The 18,296-nt window shown below is 32.6% G+C and overlaps 1 protein-coding gene across 1 annotated transcript; it reads right to left on the minus strand.

Annotated features, from left to right (window-relative positions):
- Positions 1-8,621: 8,621 nt before the first annotated feature.
- LOC133188085 (uncharacterized) lies at positions 8,622-17,875 on the minus strand. Its single transcript, XM_061323472.1, has 11 exons — positions 17,790-17,875; positions 17,640-17,709; positions 17,389-17,474; positions 16,978-17,172; positions 15,046-15,117; positions 14,674-14,760; positions 12,230-12,310; positions 11,855-11,956; positions 10,033-10,117; positions 9,372-9,513; positions 8,622-9,276 (listed from the first exon to the last, which is right to left on the minus strand). Exons 1-11 carry the CDS (start codon positions 17,845-17,847, stop codon positions 8,923-8,925), a joined length of 1,332 nt encoding a protein of 443 aa, XP_061179456.1. The 5' UTR covers positions 17,848-17,875; the 3' UTR covers positions 8,622-8,922.
- Between the last annotated feature and the right edge of the window lie 421 nt (positions 17,876-18,296).

Here is an 18,296-nt window from a genome sequence, read left to right on the forward strand (position 1 = left end):
AAATATGAGATCAGGAAAAATACTCCTTATTTGACTTTTTAAAAAAGAGAATGAGTAAATATGCACATCCCTAATATACGTGGGATTCTTCACACGATCCACAAAATTTCATCATGCACATAAAATACAATACGTTCCTTCAATTCAGTGGAACGAACACACTAAAGTGTTAATACATATTATTGTATCCAAACTTAATATTAAATTACTTAAATAAAATGCCAAAAAAGAAATGATTGTTTTTATAGAGAGAGAGACACAATTAAATAAGGTCATTTGCTATTTCTAGACAGAAGACATTTTCAAAGAACCGAAAGTCAATGAAACTGTCAGGTACTTATCCGTGCCTTGCATACCAGAATCAATTCTCCACGTAAAAGGTAAAACAGGTGATATCTCTTCAGAAAAGACTACAAAATATCTGGTCAAATCAATTTCAAAATTTAAAAAGAAATGGTTATTATTGAACAATCAAAAAAAAAAGAAAATGGAACGAAATGTAAGTTGAAATTTTGGAGTTTGTTGTGTCTATCTGCTTCAAAGTTTTCACGTCTCTAATTAATGAAAAGTACTTCATCAAGAAAGGACAAAATGTACATGTTTCCGTGACTGTGATGGCTTACCAATTTCATTTTGATTGGTTATTTCCTTGCGTAAAATCTTTGAAGTGCATATTGAAAAGAATGTCACACTTTTTCATCCTTTGACAAATGATGTCGATTATTTTTAAAATTAAACCTCATATTGCCAAATTATATATTTTTATCATTGAAAATCAAGGGTAAACAATATGCAAACCAACGCAAGTTAAACGGAATTTCACATATAGACTTCCTTTTAAAGACACAAAATGCATTAATGTAAAAGAAAGATTTTATGGAATTTTAAGATTATTCCTTGATTTGAAGAATGAATCTCTGATACCATAAAATTAAGCAGAATCAAAAATCACAAGAAAGATGTCTATGCTACATGTATCATAAAAAAAAGTCTCAGAAATATTATATTAAGGATGCTTGCAAAGTCACAATATTGGATAACAATTGCAAAAATAAAAATATGCTCTCAAGGAGGAAAAATCAGTCCCACCATTCTCGTAGAGCAAGCAGGTGCGTTTAGAAAATTGAATAAAGACAAGAAAATTGAAAATTGCCCCAGAGGTTTTTTTTTACCTGCTTTGATCCCAAAAAATAAATTATTTCTGGGGCTCTTGTTCCAGAACCTCTATATATGATTCTATTGTAACTCAAATATAACATAATTACCAATTGACGAAAGTTAATAGTTACTTGAACATCAATATAGTAAAAGACATTGTATTGATTGCATTTATGTCATTTCATATTTATTTAACTATTTAGGCTCTAATGTAAAAGAGTGTTTAGAAAAGTGGATTTATTTATTTAACTATTTAGGCTCTAATGTAAAAGAGTGTTTAGAAAAGTGGATTTGTTAACAAATATGAAATGGGTCCAAAAAAATTAACTTACATTGTTGTTGGAGGACACGGGTCAAACAGTACAAGATTTGGTCATGGCTTGTTAGACAAGTTGTGCAAGGGCATTCTTGTGACAGCTCGATCTTGGATATTTCATACTAGCAGTAATTATCAATTAGACTTAACACCCAATCCAGATCAAAGCATGGATATTAAAACAAATTTATCCTGATATCATTACTATCATTATTCACTACAGGTTGCATAACCTTGATCTCTTGTATCCCTTATGCAACGGTAATGCTTCCTGTCTAGGAAAACAGCGGGAATGAAGCGGGTCAGCTCATGACTTCTGAAGTATCTTTATCAGATTAACTCCTGTTCATTTTCATAGCCTCTATGACTTTGAAATAAAACTATTTAACTTACTGATAAGTAAATTACAGTGAAAGCAATATAGAAGCGAAGCGTAGATGTAAATTCATTTTAAATTACAAAGATATTTCTCATTCATATCAGGTTTATATTTTCTTTTATCTCAATAATGAGCTAGACTTTCTATCCGTTCATTCAAGTTCAGGATGTCATTTGGTGTTACATTTTTTTATTCCTAAAGTATCGCTTATTTCCATTCTTAAAACAGAAATATATAGGAAAATATATATCCCGGTCTCATATTTATGCTGATCACGGTGGGTTTCACTTTTCAATTCCCACGGGTAATTCTAATCCCAGAACCGGTCATATGCCTGAAATATTGCCGACTCGGCGTTAAGCAATAAACAATCAATCAATATCAAAGGAATCAATTTGTTCACGTTAGATAAGCTTTTTTTAGGAAACCTAATATTTGTATTATTAATATTTTGGTCAGGTAGACTTGTAAATAATAAAAAAAATGAGACAAAAATACTTCGTTCCTTTCCTTTCCTTTGTACATTAGATATAAGAGGGACCAGAGTGATGGGTCACTATTAGTGCTGAAGCACTATCGTAATTCTTAATCTGTATAGTGATAGCGTCAAATGGGACTGTATTATCAATTGCCAGGCCAGGCAAGTCATTTTGTGATTTGTTACTGAGTAACTAATTTTTTCATCCATGGTCGTACATGTATTTCTCTTGCTTTTGGGCATATTATTTTCTAATATTTACTTCTAAAACGGATTACAAATTCTTTGAAAAATTAAATTATTCAGAGCAGAATTTTTCGACCATAATTTGAGCAGCTATTACGTTTAATTGATATCATGTGAAACCCCCCCCCCCCCCCAGGAAAACCAAATAGGAAATCAAAGTTTTAAATAGAATATACAGAAGAAAAATCTGCATAAGAAGGACATCAGGGGGCCATATTGACTCAGGTGAGCAACATGACCCATGGACATATTGTTTAATATATAGACAAACTTTCAAAGATTCATAGTAAAAAAAAAACAAGACTACACAACAGGGTGAAAACAAACATGGTAAAAGAAATTGTCACTGATCGGGGAATCCTCAAATATACAGCAGTAAACATTCTTAGCAGATAACTATATGAGGTTTGTCCCAAAAAGTCGTAATCAGTGGTTATAACTTTGTTAACGTTCCTCCAATGCTAACCAAATTTTTTATGACAATCATTTATACAGATGAGCTAAAAATTCTTGTCAAAATAAAAGTCATTTCGGTTTTGAATATTTGCGTGGACCCTGAGTTCCACGCAGAAAATATACAAGCGGGGTTACACCGGATGCCATGGGCTTGCGTCAGGCCATGCATGCGCGAGAATGCTAGAGAGTTCGCCTCTAAGACAACTTACCCTTAGAACAATACGCCCTTTCAAATTAGAATATGCCAAATGAATCATTGGCAAACCTCGCTCTAAAATCTGTACATCATATTTATGTATTCTTTGGCGTTACCAAGATCCGAATTTCTCTTTTATACATATACCCGTATATACAAACTAAATTCTATGGTACAAGCATTTTAAATAAGTAGGAAGAACTTATATAGATCGCTTAACAGCTTGAACATGTTGAATGAAAAAAAAACTTAATTCATCTATTAGGTTTCAATTTAAAACCTAATAGTTCAATTTAAAACCTAATAGTTTTATACATATATCCGTATATACAAACTAAATTCTATGGTACAAGCATTTTAAATAAGTAGGAAGAACTTATATAGATCGCTTAACAGCTTGAACATGTTGAATGAAAAAAAAACTTAATTCATCTATTAGGTTTCAATTTAAAACCTAATAATTGAATTAAGTTTTTAATTCAACATGTTCAAGCTGTTAAGTTATCTATCTTTAAAGAAAAGATAGTCTTTACCATGTTTTCTGGAATTAATTTTGTGCATCAAGGTTCGCAAAATAATTTGATAGACAGCAATCCAAATATAGCTTGATAAAGGCCTGTAGCAACGTTTTTCCGTGTGGGGGAGAGGGCGAAACATAAAAAAAAATTCTGCGTACTACTGATCTGTGCTACACAAGTACCATCTTTCTAATGATAGAATATCTTCCGTATAAATCTAGTACAGATGTCAAGTCCCAGTCGTTATGGATTACATGTATCGAAATAGCCCGATTTTTTAAAATGACAAACTATAGGCCATACAATACTTCGTCTAACTTTTCGGTACATTTTGATTTCTTTTAAATGTTCGATATTTCCGTACTTTGAACCTTCCTGCAACAAAAAGTGCGGGGGAGCTTCCAATGCAAATCAAAACTTATATATTAAAATTATAACAAAAGTTGAGTGACCACCCCCCCCCCCCCTCCCCCACATACTACGGGGACATTTTGAACCTTTCTCTTCATTGGTTAAATAAGGAGATAAATATTCTCTTATGCATTCTTCCTTTCATCACTTTTTATGCATACTTCTTAAAGTTAGTTACTTTAGAAGATGGTCCAAAAATGGCATAGCCGTACGTTCGCCGGAATCTTCCGATGATATCAAAGTGAAATCTTTCATGTTACGTGTGGTTGGTCGAGGCCCGGGGCCGGGGTTGTGAAGGTACATGGAGGAAGCAATTAGCAAAACTCTATCTAAAGAGCAGAAAGGGCAGAGATTGAAGTACTTATTTTATTGAAAGTACTAGACGTAAAAATATCTATATTACAGAAAAAACATTCTCTCTCTCTCTCTTCTTCTTTCTGCAAAAATAAAGGAGGTTCCAACACCAGGACCCCCCTCCCTGGATCCGCCAATGGAGTTTAAAAAATACATCCATTACGATACCTGCACGCTTAAACCTCTTTTAATCATGTTAATTTTAAAGGCTACAATTGTGATAGATACCTAGATCATCATTTCATATTCATATCATTTCAAGGTCATGATTTTTTATCATTGCAGCCTAATTAAGCAGACTTAAATAACGATGAAAATTACAAGATACATGTAAAAAAAAAAATAAATAAATTTAATTACACCTTTGTAAAATCACTAAATCTAAAAATTTTCTTTGAAATTCGTTTAGAAACACATGCATATGGTCCAGGTATTGCGGTCCTTTTTTAAAGGATAGCAACTTGTTATACATATTGCTGGCATTAGACATTTTCGGTTGGGTGTACTTCTACAGGTATTAGCGACTATGGATAAAAAAGTGTGGAAGCCGTGTTGTGCAGATACAAATAAATAAATATGAAGACATCTTCATTAATTTGGAACTTGTATTGCAATGTAGACAAATGCGACAGGTTTGTCTTAATTGTCATTTGAAAAGGGTGCTAAAGATTGAACTTACTTCAAAATTTATAAACCCAGTAAAAAGCCACAAGAACTATATTGTTCTGGTTATACACATTATTGCACTATTCACACAAAGATTAAAGTACGGTTGATAATTCGTGGATCGAAAATTAAATGAGATATTTATTCCCAGGGCATGGCCATTGTGATTAATATTTCTGGAATGGAACTATCTTTCCATGATGGCTGTATTGATATACATACATTCCAATTTTTTAAGTTATGCTTGCAAATTTTGGAAATTCCATAACGTACCTTAAATAAATGTATAAAAAACAAGAAGTATGTGAGCCAATGCTCACTAATAATACCCCCCGCTCTGATGTGAATATACAAGTTCAGTTATGGACAGACGCACGGATAACATATGGCATGCTAATACAAAGAGTGTGCTAAATTTCAAGCATCTGTGATGAGTAGTTGCTGAGAAAACTGCGACCAAAATTTGTTATGTATGATACGGACAGACGCACGGATAAACAGGAAGTTGACATCGGATTTGTACAAAAATAAATCCCACCATATGGCATGCCTAAACAAAGAGTGTGCTAAAATTTCAATCATCTGTGATGAATAGTTCCTGAGAAAACTGCGACCAAAATTTGTTATGTATGGTACGAACAGACACATGGATAAACAGGAAGTTGACATGGGATTCGTACAAAAATAAATCCCACCATATGGCATGCCTTAACAAAGAGTTTGCTAAAATTCCAATCATCTGCGATGAGTAGTTGCTGAGAAAACTGCGACCAAAATTTGTTATGTATGGTACGGACAGACGCACGGATAAACAGGAAGTTGACATGGGATTCATACAAAAATGAATCCCACCATATGGCATGCCTAAACTAAGAGTGTGCTAAAATTTCAAGCATCTGCAATGAGAAGTTGCTGAGAAAACCGACCAAAATTTGTTACGGACAGACATACAGACAGACGGACAGACAGACACACAAGGGTAAAACAGTATACCCCCTTCTCCTTCGGAACGGGGGTATAAAAAAACGTGTTAGGAGTGAAAATGTTTGCTTGTTGTTGCATGGTTAATCGTAAATAAGGTCGTTATCCAATACCTATATGAATATAAAAATGAAAGTAAAATAAATTTTGCATCTTTAAACATGGAAAGATTGTTGGATACGAAGCTAAGAAATGTAAAGCATATTTTGAAAATTCAACATCGATTGTGGAAATTTTGTCAAATCTTTAACTGACTAAGCGTAATCAATTTCAGTTAAAGAAGCATATTTCTAGAATGAGACCCCCCCCCTTTTTTTTCAGGGCTTGAAAAAAGAAACTGGCATATACTAAAAAATGAAAGAAGCTTCAGAATATTTCATTTTTGTAATGATTGCAGTGTTGGTCAAAGATCACTTTCGAGATCACTTTCGTTTTAGCTTGAATTTTTGCCTGAATGTCCTTTACATAATGGGTGCATTAAACCATATAATTTTAGATCTCCAACTACACATAAACTGCTTAGATCCCATAATGTTGGTGTTTCAATTTGGTCAGGATCGCAATTTATGCCCAAAGCACTCAAGCAATTGAATGAAAAATTGTCAGTAGGGGATATAAGAGGGCAGAGCTTTGTGGGATTGATTCTTATGCTTTCTCCCGTATAGAACTTAAACTATTCGTAGTCTTATAAGAACTTATCATGAATAAGGACAAGAAATTTTTAAAAAAAATCTTAGAAGACATCAGTTTTGCTCTACTAAATCTCTAGAATGGTTGTATAAAACGCAGTTTGAAAAAAACGATACAATGATTTTACTAATGTTTTTAAATTGGACTATAATTTAGTAAGCGGTTACGAGCTTACTTTTCCTATTGAATACCTGATTACTCGGATTATTTTTCATTACATCTCTTAACGTCCTTGCTAGCGATAGATACCCAATATTCAGTTCACTTTTCGGATTAAACATCGGCATTTCTTTGGAAATATTTCCAGGCTTTTGTTGCCTGGGACAGCATCTTGTTAAATCAGGTTATTAATAAGGTAATAGATTATTTAGGTCTTCAAAACTAGTATACCTTTAGATAACCTAAACCATTAATCAGATAAACCGTGAAAACTAATAAAATCAAATCGATCGTATTTGTGAAACTCTAGATCGAGACTAGCGGTATATTTATATTAAAAACAAAATATTTCCATCTCTATTTGTTTTCTCTGTGATAACTCTTTGAAAGTTAGGAGAGCTGATTTCTTGATCATTCTAAAGGAATGCAAATTTTGCCAAGCGAAAGGTCAGTAGCTAAGAAGGCCTAATATGCATGTAATTCTCGTGCGGCTGTCTTTGTGTCTGACTCTAAGGAGGCCTAATATGCTTCGCCCGTTATGCAAATTATCCCACGTTTCCAACTATCGTTGATGCCCTGGCATACTCTACTAACTAGACAGTGATTCCTTAAATAACGTTTCTTTTCTACTTATTTAATCAGTCAATTGTCTATATATCCCCGGGTAGCCGTTTTACTAATCTATGCCCGCATCGTTCGACAGTAAACCTGTAAACCGCGTTCTCATTGACAACACTAGTTTTTAGTGCATAATGCATTCCATACTGAAGATCCGTATTCGCTATTTTGTAAATGAAATGTCCAGTGGCAAGAACAATCATATATAGTATTGACATCTTTGAGCTTTCCAAGACTCCATTTCTTTAATTTATTAATTTATTCAAACCTTCTACACGAAAAGAAGTCTCTCTGTGGCTTTCAATTTAGATACTAGTATATCAACGAAGTTTAATCAATAAGCAATATTAAGTTTCATTCCTACGTTAATACGATACATCCCTCTGAACTCGAAATAAAGATATCACAGAGTCTGACATATCTATGTAATATTAGATTTTACTAGAAAAAGACATTAATGGCAAACTAAGAACGCAATATTATGTTAAACGTGATTATTTCAACTTTACTATCGACATCTTCCTCTTTTTCATGTAGCAATATGCCACGCAAAATTTAAATTATTGATTAATAATTTAGTACGTATTAGCCTCAATAAAACCTCAATAAGCATAGCAAAACGCTTAGTAGGGTCATTAGAATGATGCAATATTGAACACTTACAGGACAGACATTAATTTATATACCGATACTGAAAAATTCTTATTCATTTAAGTTGTTTAATTAAAATAATTAATATAAATCAATGGGAGATATTTTAGCTATGTAATAAAGAAGTTATTGAACTTCTATTGGTGAATATTGGCACTCGTTGGCTGTACAAATGTACTTGCAAGCTCGTGCATTTGTACATCGAATTCGTGTCAATATTCACCAATATAAGTTAAATAACCCTATAATATGTACATGCATATCTAGAAATAATTCATAAACGTACAAGTCTCAGTTGCAAAATAAAGTTTGTATTTAATTCTTGCATTTACATTGTAATATTCTATCAATTATTAATTCCCAACTTATTGTTCATCATTCATATTATACAAGTATTCCACAATAAATTTGAACTGATTTTGTAGGTCATTTGCAACTAAAAACGTGAGATATGATCAATGTACTGTAAATTGAGCTATTTTGAATATGAGCTAAATAAACATTTAGATTGACAATGATTTTGTTGTTGTTGTTGTTTTCCTTTTCTGTATGCATTCAAATCATAGAATTATTGTGTTTATTGGGATGATAGCATATTATTCATCCATTTCAAATGATAAACCGTCACAAATCCCCTGATAAACCTCACTTGAGATCCATATCAGTAACTTTCTTCTCAAGAACAAAATAATCATCAGTTTTGTCATCAGTAGCGGAAAGAGCTTTTGGACTGTTGGCCAAGATTTCAAAATTTGTATCTACATTATCCCCTGCTAAAAGCACTTTTTCATGATCTTCTAGATTTAACTCTGTATAATTCACATGTTTATCTGTCTGTAAACCATCCTTGTCCTTTCTAATATGAGGAATCAGGTATTCATATTCAACTTTTTCAGGTGCTCGTGGAATATCCGGTAGTTTAGAGAGCTTCCGCCCAGGTGATGAAGTACTTCCCGTAAAGGAATTCGATTTTGTACGATTATCAAATTGAATTGTTGGCTACAAAGAGATGCAAAAACAAAGACGTTTAATTCGCTTTTAATGGTACTTTCTTTCGGTTCATTGCTAATATTTACATGTTTTAGAGATCTCACCGTTTCGCTTTCCACTTCATGATATGGGTTTTCATCGTTGTCATGGGTTATGTGTGGGATAGTGATTCGAGTTGTTTTTTCCTGTTGGCTGTTACAGAAGTTATCAAAGCCTTTGTTTCTCTCGGATTTATTTTTATCACTTCTGTTTTAAAAAAGAAAAATAAAAATAAAAAAAATGTTTATATTTCTTTTAATAGATGAAATGCAGTGGCACCACCTTACTCAAAATCCTATTTTCCTACTTAAACCCCTTGTTCGAACCTTTTTGTAACTGATATTAAGCATCTTATTTTTAATACATTTTCCGGTCTGATTCCCACTTTTACTCTAATACGTCCTTTCGATACTAAAGTCCACCCACACGAAGAATCATTTTCAGCTATTTAGAATATGGTCTCTTAGAAAGTGATAACTAGTGTCCCTAATTTTATAGCACCGATGAATCGACATTGTTTAAGTATCCAGATTTTTTAGGATTTTATTGTCATCTTTATATACCAATAGATTCAAAAACACCGCTAATATATATATTGATTCATCTTTTTTCAAAACTATCAGATGAAATATGAAGATTAAGCTTTCTATTTTTTTCTGTTAATTCGGAATTTATTCATATTGAACAGAATATCATGAACTGTTAGATTTAAAATGAGTCTCTTACACTAATCGTCCAATCTTTTTCAGAACAAGATATAAAATTCCAGACCCAATGGCAGCTGCCAGGAGATGTGTAATCAACAGGATACCTAAAAGGAGAGGGAAACATTTCTGCAGATAGGGAAATTTGATACAAAAGGAGTGATGAACACTTCCTACAAGAAAACTGTTTATTTAAACAAGCATATAGAAAAGGTACTAAAGCTACGCATATATGGGTAAATTCAAAAAGTTATTAATAAGCTACATAGTTTTTTTCCCCAGATTGATCTAAATATTGACGAAATATTGTAAAGACGAAGGGCAAAAATGAGGATTTTTGACATCATAGAAATTCTTCATTTTTTTATATGAAATCAAATGTACAAGATAGATAGATAGATAGATAGATAGATATATATATATATATATATATATATATATATATATATATATATATATATATATATATATATATATATATATATATATATATATATATATATATATATATATATATATAAAGCTTCATCGATTTATTTTATTTATTTAAAAAATGATTGATTGATTAATTGTATTTTGTTTTACGTCCAATTCGAGAATTTTTCACTCATATAGAGACGTCATCGTATGCCGGTGAAGGGCTTCAAATTTAGACCTATACTCAGCACTCAAGGCCATTCAGCAGTGAGGGTTCTTTATCGTGCCAACGCCTACAGTGACAGGGAACCTCGGTTTTAAAGGTCTCATCCGAAAAACCAGTGACTTTCACTTCTAGTTCCGGGCCCTTGGCGAAGGAACAGTCACTACCTATGTTTGCGTCTTAGGTTTGACGCTGCGCGGCGAACGAGAATCGAACCCGTGCCTCTCGATCACGAAGCGAACGCCCAAGCTCCAGGCTACCGTGACCGGTTTAAAAAAATGATTGATTGATTTTATGTTGTTTTACGTCCTATTCGAGAATTTTTCACCCATATAGAGACGTCACCATATACCGGTGAAAGGCTTCAAATTTTTACCTTTACTCGGTACTCAGGGCCATTGAGTAGTGAGGGATCTTTATCGTGCCAACGCCTGCCGTGACACGGGACCTCGGTTGTTAAGGTCTCATCCGAAGGACCCGCAACTTTCACTTCAAAGTGCCGAGCGCATGGCGAAGGAACAGTTGCTATCTTTTTTATGGACTTAGGTCTGTCGCGGCCGAGATTCGAACTCACGACCTTCCGATCACGGAGCGAGCGCTCTACCGACTGAGCTACCGTGAACGGTTTTTAAAAATGAAGATCATAATCAGTATACAAGCTCAAACGTTGATTGAAACAATACAAATTGGGAGCATAGCAAACAAAGACCTCTAAAACATCTGAGAAGGGATCAGGTGTAATGGAGGAGTGTGCATTCCCTGTCGACAGGCATTGCAAGCCGCTACTCCTTGTCATGATCGGACAAAAGGAAAAATCCGTAGGTAATTCAATGTGAAAATAATGGCCTAACATTTTGTGCGAAAAATGTCAGTCAACATTCAAATTAATGACAAATTGAATTTGCTGACAAGGTCATTATATCGACAAAATAAAATTTTGATAAGTTGACTTTAAACGAGACAATTGATATTCGTGTACCATCAACATATTTGTCAATAGCTTTCCTCGTTTTAGAATATTTTGTAAGCAGAGCATGCTCTTGCATATCTTTCCTATTTATTTATTTGTAAGTGTCCTTACGTAGATAAATACATACATGTTTTAATGATATAGAAGTAAGTTTCATGAAATGTTCCTTTCATCTTTAAATTATTAAAATAATATAATATTAATTGTATGCATAATCATATTTTCAATACATACCTGCTCCCGGAAATTTTGGAGAGTCTTCAGATGTGTAAATATTTTGTGCACAGTTATTATTTAGACTCAACCTTTTTCTACATCTCCTTAATTTCTTCCAGCCTAAACAAAACGGTATTTTTTTTTTTTAGTTTTTAATTTCTCGAGAATTTTAGCATTTATATATATATATCATACCGTATGCGCCATTATATCCACAATCAATTCATCTTGTCAATTATTATTATCAACAATTATTTTTTCAACAATTAATGTTACGTCTATCTTTTTCTTATCGCCAATTTTCATCTAAATTATACTGATTTTTTATTTACCACTGAAAAATGTTCAAATATTTAGCTTTGATTTCAATTATGAACATACTGTCATGCTTACATTGCACGAAGCCCTCTTCTGACATTTCGTCTGTATTAGCGTCTATTTCTTGTCCGTCTGAAGAAATTTCAGACAACGTAGCTACAAATAAACATTTTCCATTCACAATTTCTTAAAAAAAAAAAAAAAAAACGAAAAAGATTTTTTTAAAAAATTAAAACAGAAAATACGTACTTTACGGAAGCCCGTTGAGGCCAGTTCAGAGAAAGAAATATTTTTTATTGCGTTTAAACGCAATAATTATTGCGTTTAAACGCAAAACATTGCGTTTAATCGCAATAATTATTGCGTTTAAACGCAAAAGATTGCGATTAATCGCAATGTATATTGCGTTTAAACGCAAAACACTTTGCGTTTAATCGCAAAAGATTGCTATTAAACGCAATCTTTTGCGTTTAAACGCAATACTTTTGAGATTAAACGCAATACTTTTGCGATTAAACGCAATACTTTTGCGATTAAACGCAATAATTTTGCGATTAAACGCAATAATCTTTGCATTTAAACGCAATAATCCTTCCTTATAAGGATTTGTATTGCATTTAAACACAATGATACTGTAGTTTCAAAATCAAACATGAATTAGTCAAAGCTTATAATTACATGTACTAGGACCCGACACTTCAACTTTAAGAAAATCCGATTTGTTCTGTGTCTTTTTGCAAAATTTTCCAGTTTTTGAAAATTGTAATAAAACAATGGCATCCTAACAACCTGAATGTCTTAAATGTATTAGAACCCAAAACTCTTAATGAAGTCTCTGATCAATTGCTTACGTGTATCACAACTTATAGAGAAAGTTTCAGTGGAATTAATAGCACTTGTCAATTTGATACATGTAGTACACATCGATCAATCTGTTTTCATTTGATTTTGATTTTGACCTCATATAAATCCATCACATATGTTCTTGTGTTTACTGTATGCAACCATAGGAAGGGTTATGAATGTACATTGAAGTCTAAATACTTCATCATGTTGTACGTAATTCCAACATTTCCTCAGTCCTTTCCAAAAATCCCTTTATACATGATTTACACTTGTGACTGCAACGTATGGGACAGTTTTTTTAGCAGAACAACTGACCGAAACTTCATTGAAAATGTAGAGAATAAGCTTAAGACATGTCTCGTTCTTAGGATTCCTTTGTTTTTACAACCCGACATTTTTTTCTCCTCTATAAATTCTTATTAGTGATTTACCTTTCAGAGAGTGTTTGCTCGGAGAAGTCTGATTCTATAAAGACAACACACAATTCCCTAATAAGTAAAAAGAGAAAGAAATAAAAGATATAAGTATGCGTGGGTCCATTGTTCTCTGCGAGGTTTGATACAAATGACTGCCTTTAAACACAAAGATTATTGCCTTTGAACGCAAAGATTATTGCGTTTAAACGCAAAAAGTATTGCGTTTAAACGCAAAAATTATTGCGATTAAACGCAAAAGTATTGCGTTTAATCGCAAAAGTATTGCGTTTAAACGTAAAAATTATTGCGATTAAACGCAAAAGTATTGCGTTTAAACGCAAAAATATCATTGCGATTAAACGCAAAACACTTTGCGTTTAATCGCAAAAGTATTGCGTTTAAACGCAATCTTTTGCGATTAAACGAAAAGTGTTTTGCGTTTAAACGCAATATACATTGCGATTAAACGCAATCTTTTGCGTTTAAACGCAATGATTATTGCGATTAAATGCAATGTTTTGCGTTTAAAAGCAATAATTATTGCGTTTAAACGCAATAAAAAATATTTCTCTCTCTGAATTGGCCTCAACGGGCTTCCGTATACTTTAACTGAATCAATAAAATATTTTTTTTTCTTCCTGTGCATAATTTTTTAAAATTCAAATTCAAATTTCTTGAGATATCTTTTGAAATTGAAAGTTTAAACATACTATATTTTCAACCAGCTTTAACAATAAAGTCTTAGATTATAGTAATTGATTTATCACGTTGCATTCTATATGGCAACAAAAAATATGTACCCTCTGCTGAACAATCAGGACATTTATTTTCTTGGCGGGATTATTTTGTACAATTATTTCTGCATTTTTTTTTTACGACGAAATCACTCTACATGTATTTTACAATCAATTTCTTTCATGGTGTGTGTGTGTGTGTGTTTTCTCCATGAAGTGTTTTGTAGTCAATTTCCATGCATTGAACACAAGCTAGATTTTGAACAAGAACATCGTTTAATGTATTTTGTCGAATTAACAGATAAGCAAGCCATGTGTTATCTAAAATCACATTCCAAAACGTACAGCCTAAATCATAAAAATAATATGAACTTCCCCTAGACTTAACATTTATACATATATCTTTATCATTGCAATGCACTTTTCTTTGATTTATATAGATAACTATGAATAACGAACAATTCTATTGTATTTTATTAGATTTATGTGTGTCACCTGATTCTATTAGATTTAATTGTGGTACCTGATTCATTGCCGTTGTCAGTTTCCAGAATTGGGTTTTCAGTAGGCTGACTCTTTTTCCTTCTCGTCGTCAGATTATTTGTTTCTTCTGAAATATTCACTGTAAAGGTTGTGGCATTAGTGTGTTTCCTATTGATTTACGCCGATATAATAAATTCTGTGAAATTACTTATTCTGGGGGCTTAGATTTCGTTGGTTTTTTGTGGTATATGAAGAGACCACAAATTCAAATACCCACGAAATGTTGCAATTTCAGACTGCATCAAATCCCCTTGAACATGTTATATTCGTCAATTTACGAAAATTTGAAACCATGCAAATAAGTGCTTTTTTCATTACTATATTAAGCTATCAGAATTACTAACGAACATACCAGAAATGGATTCCGTCGTTTTAGGTTCTTGTTCTTTGGCCTTTTCTCTTGTACCATTTGTCCTCATATATGCTACAACATTATCAAATCTATTTGCAACAAAGTAAAATGCCAATAAAGTTTTAGTTCAAGTGACGTAATTGGGCTCTTAATCATTGCCTTGCTGGACCATATCATGTAACTCACGCGCTATTAGATATTATAATAACATTTTCAAGCAATAAAAGTGCTTGAAAGAAATTATAGAACGATTTTTATCCTTTTTTTTCCTTGATAAATAATTTACGATATATTAGAAAAGATAAAACTAATGTATTTTTTTTCTGATGTTTCGTTTTCGGGCATTCGGTACATTGATGAACTCTGCAAAATTGTTTTGCTTAGAAAAAAACACTCGCTTAATCTTTCTTTTAAAAACCCAAAAATTTTTGCTGAAGAACAAGATTATTGTGAATCCATTAGAATCTTATTATTGAAAGCATTTTCTCATTTTGAAATTTTCTGATTTTGATCAAATGTAATAATGGATAACCTCCGATACCGCAACAGTTTTAAATTCATTCCAATGCATTTAATCGCCATTCACTCGAATGCAATGCTTATAAATATCACGTTTTTTTTAATTTGAGAACAAATAATTTTTTTTTATGCCCTCGTAATCGAGGATTCGGGGGTATACAGTTTTTGCCCTGTCCGTCCGTCTGTCTTTCTGTTTGTCTGTTTGTCCGCTTAAACCTTGCCCATAACTTTCGATTGGTTGGAGATATGGCTTTCTTATTTAACTTGTATATTCCTTGTAATAAGATCCTCCTTTGGGTACCAACATATTTGACCTATTCCCTTGAAATTTGACCCACTTTTGCAAAAATTTGCCCAACTTTAACCTTGGCCTTAACTTTATAACAGCTAGTGCTAGGGATTGCATATTTCACATTTGTATTCATCGTTACAAGACCTTTCCATGGATGTAAATATTTTTGACCTTTTGACCTTGACCTTAGAGTTTGACCCACTTTTAAAATACTTTAACCTTGGCCATAGCTTTTGCACAGTTAGTATTAAGGCATTCAAATTTCACAGGTACATTTCTTGTGATAAGAACTTCCTTTGGATTCCACCAATTTTGACCTTGGCCTTGGAGTTTGACCTACATTTGAAAAACTTTAACTTTCGCCATAACTTTTGAACAATTGCTGCTTAGGCTTCTATATTTTGTATTTGTATTTATATGACAAGGTCATTCCCTGTTTACCATAAATTTTGACCCTTTGACCTTGACCTTGGAGTTTGATCCACTTTTAGTAAACGTTGACTTTGACCATAATGGTTGGTGATTGGGCTTCCATATTTACTAGGTGTATCCATTGCAGTTGACACACGTCCTCTCTGTAACATTTTTGATCTCTTGACCTTGGAGTTTTGACTTGCATTTGAGAAACTTTAATCTTTACCATAAGCTGCCATACGGGGGAATCAGTGTTTTATAAACACATCTTGTTTATTGCATTTTTTTCTGGGTGATTTATTTTCAATATCACATTATTTCTTCCAATAAAACCAAAATGGTCATTACAGAAATTAAAAATAATAAAATACGAAAAGCAATAATCGATGAAATATCATAACGCTTTCTTCAACAATGTCCATGAACAATGAATGAATTTTACTCTTCACATGTGTTATTCTGAATGTTGAGTAACGATTATAGCTGATAATTTTTTCCTCACATTTTAAAAGATTTTGTTCATCTGGAATCAAATGCAAATCAAACACATCATCTTTATCGTAATTTCTAGAGTATATTTTATATTTTTAAGTACAGAAGACGAATAAGATTTATTGGTGGATGCCAATGTTCATTCTAATTATCAATTTAAAGACGAACAATGTGATGAAATAAGGTAAAATTTCATTATTTTTATTAATCGTTACCTAGAGTATCTGTTTCAATGCATGAAATCTTGAAGTTTCTATTCGTGTCCAGGGAATCAGCTTCAGTAGTCCCTAAGAAAACCATGACTCTTTTCCCTCCTGCAATGAATGCAATATTCCAAGAATAGCAATCCCTCTCTTCTAGTTGGCAGTTTTCCTGGATGTAACTTCCGTTGAAGTCCATGGTATTGCAATCTATATGTTAAAAACAAAGTGTAAGAATAAATTGAAAATAAGCATGTTTTTCAGGTATTAGGCAACAAAAATACATAATATCATTTTAAACACAATTTATCAACGTGTACTGTCTTATATCTATCTTTCAAAATCACTACAGGGTTCATTTCAAAAGTACATTTAGATCTGAATCATATTTAATTCCTTCGTTTTTTCATATTAATAGATGAGCACCTCTGATGGTAGATGGTAATGGGTGACACGTGTTTTTCTCTAGCTTTGCGGCGAGGGTTCTTAAGGTGTTGTCTAATTTCTTCAGGCTATAATAAAATGATTTAGAATATTCCGTTTTCAATTTTCACTATCTATAATAGAACCAAAGCTGATATCAAATTCTGCAGAATAATACGATTTTCAAGCAATCCATTTATATATATATATATATATAAAATATCAGTATTCATAACAATGGATTAGATACTCACTATCTCCGGCCAGAATTTTCATCTTCACTATCAGTAGAAACCATCACTGGTTCCAAATGCATCAGTACATCTACAATGTGAAAGGTATTTATAAAAAAGTAAGTCGTAAGTTTATATTTTTTTAAATGTTTATGGAGTCTTGCTACATACATAAAAGAAATCCAAACCAGAACTGATGCATTATACACGTCATGATATCCCTCCACATGAAAAGTCATATCGACATTAAAATTTTTCCCATGAGATAGCGGTCTTCCTTGTTTTCCAGTCAAATTGTGTCTAATCAAAGTATAAACTGTGTCTGTGGCAATATTAACAGGAAAAAACAAAGGAAATTGTACTTACTTACACTTAGATACGTTTGCCTTGTCATTTTCTACTCATTAAAATAAACAAGGGTGTCATGCTGAAATACTGCATTTTATTTTTTCTACGAAACAGTTTTTCGGTCTGATTCTACGAAAATTAAGATTGGTTACATCTACAGTGTCCATACATGTGTTAAAATTTCAGGCAAACTGTAAAACGTATAAGGAAGTTGTATCTTATAGTTAACATTTAGCGATATTTTATTTGAAAATAACAAGGCATATTGTGTTCATGAATATCAGAAAGGATTCGGAAGCAAATTATAGAGCTTATCTTAATCCGTCTCCT

The sequence above is a fragment of the Saccostrea echinata genome, unplaced genomic scaffold (genome assembly GCF_033153115.1).
Source record: "Saccostrea echinata isolate AGI-Se365-2 ecotype Australia unplaced genomic scaffold, CSIRO_AGI_Sech_v1 ptg000015l, whole genome shotgun sequence".
Classification (NCBI taxonomy): Eukaryota; Metazoa; Mollusca; class Bivalvia; order Ostreida; family Ostreidae; genus Saccostrea; species Saccostrea echinata.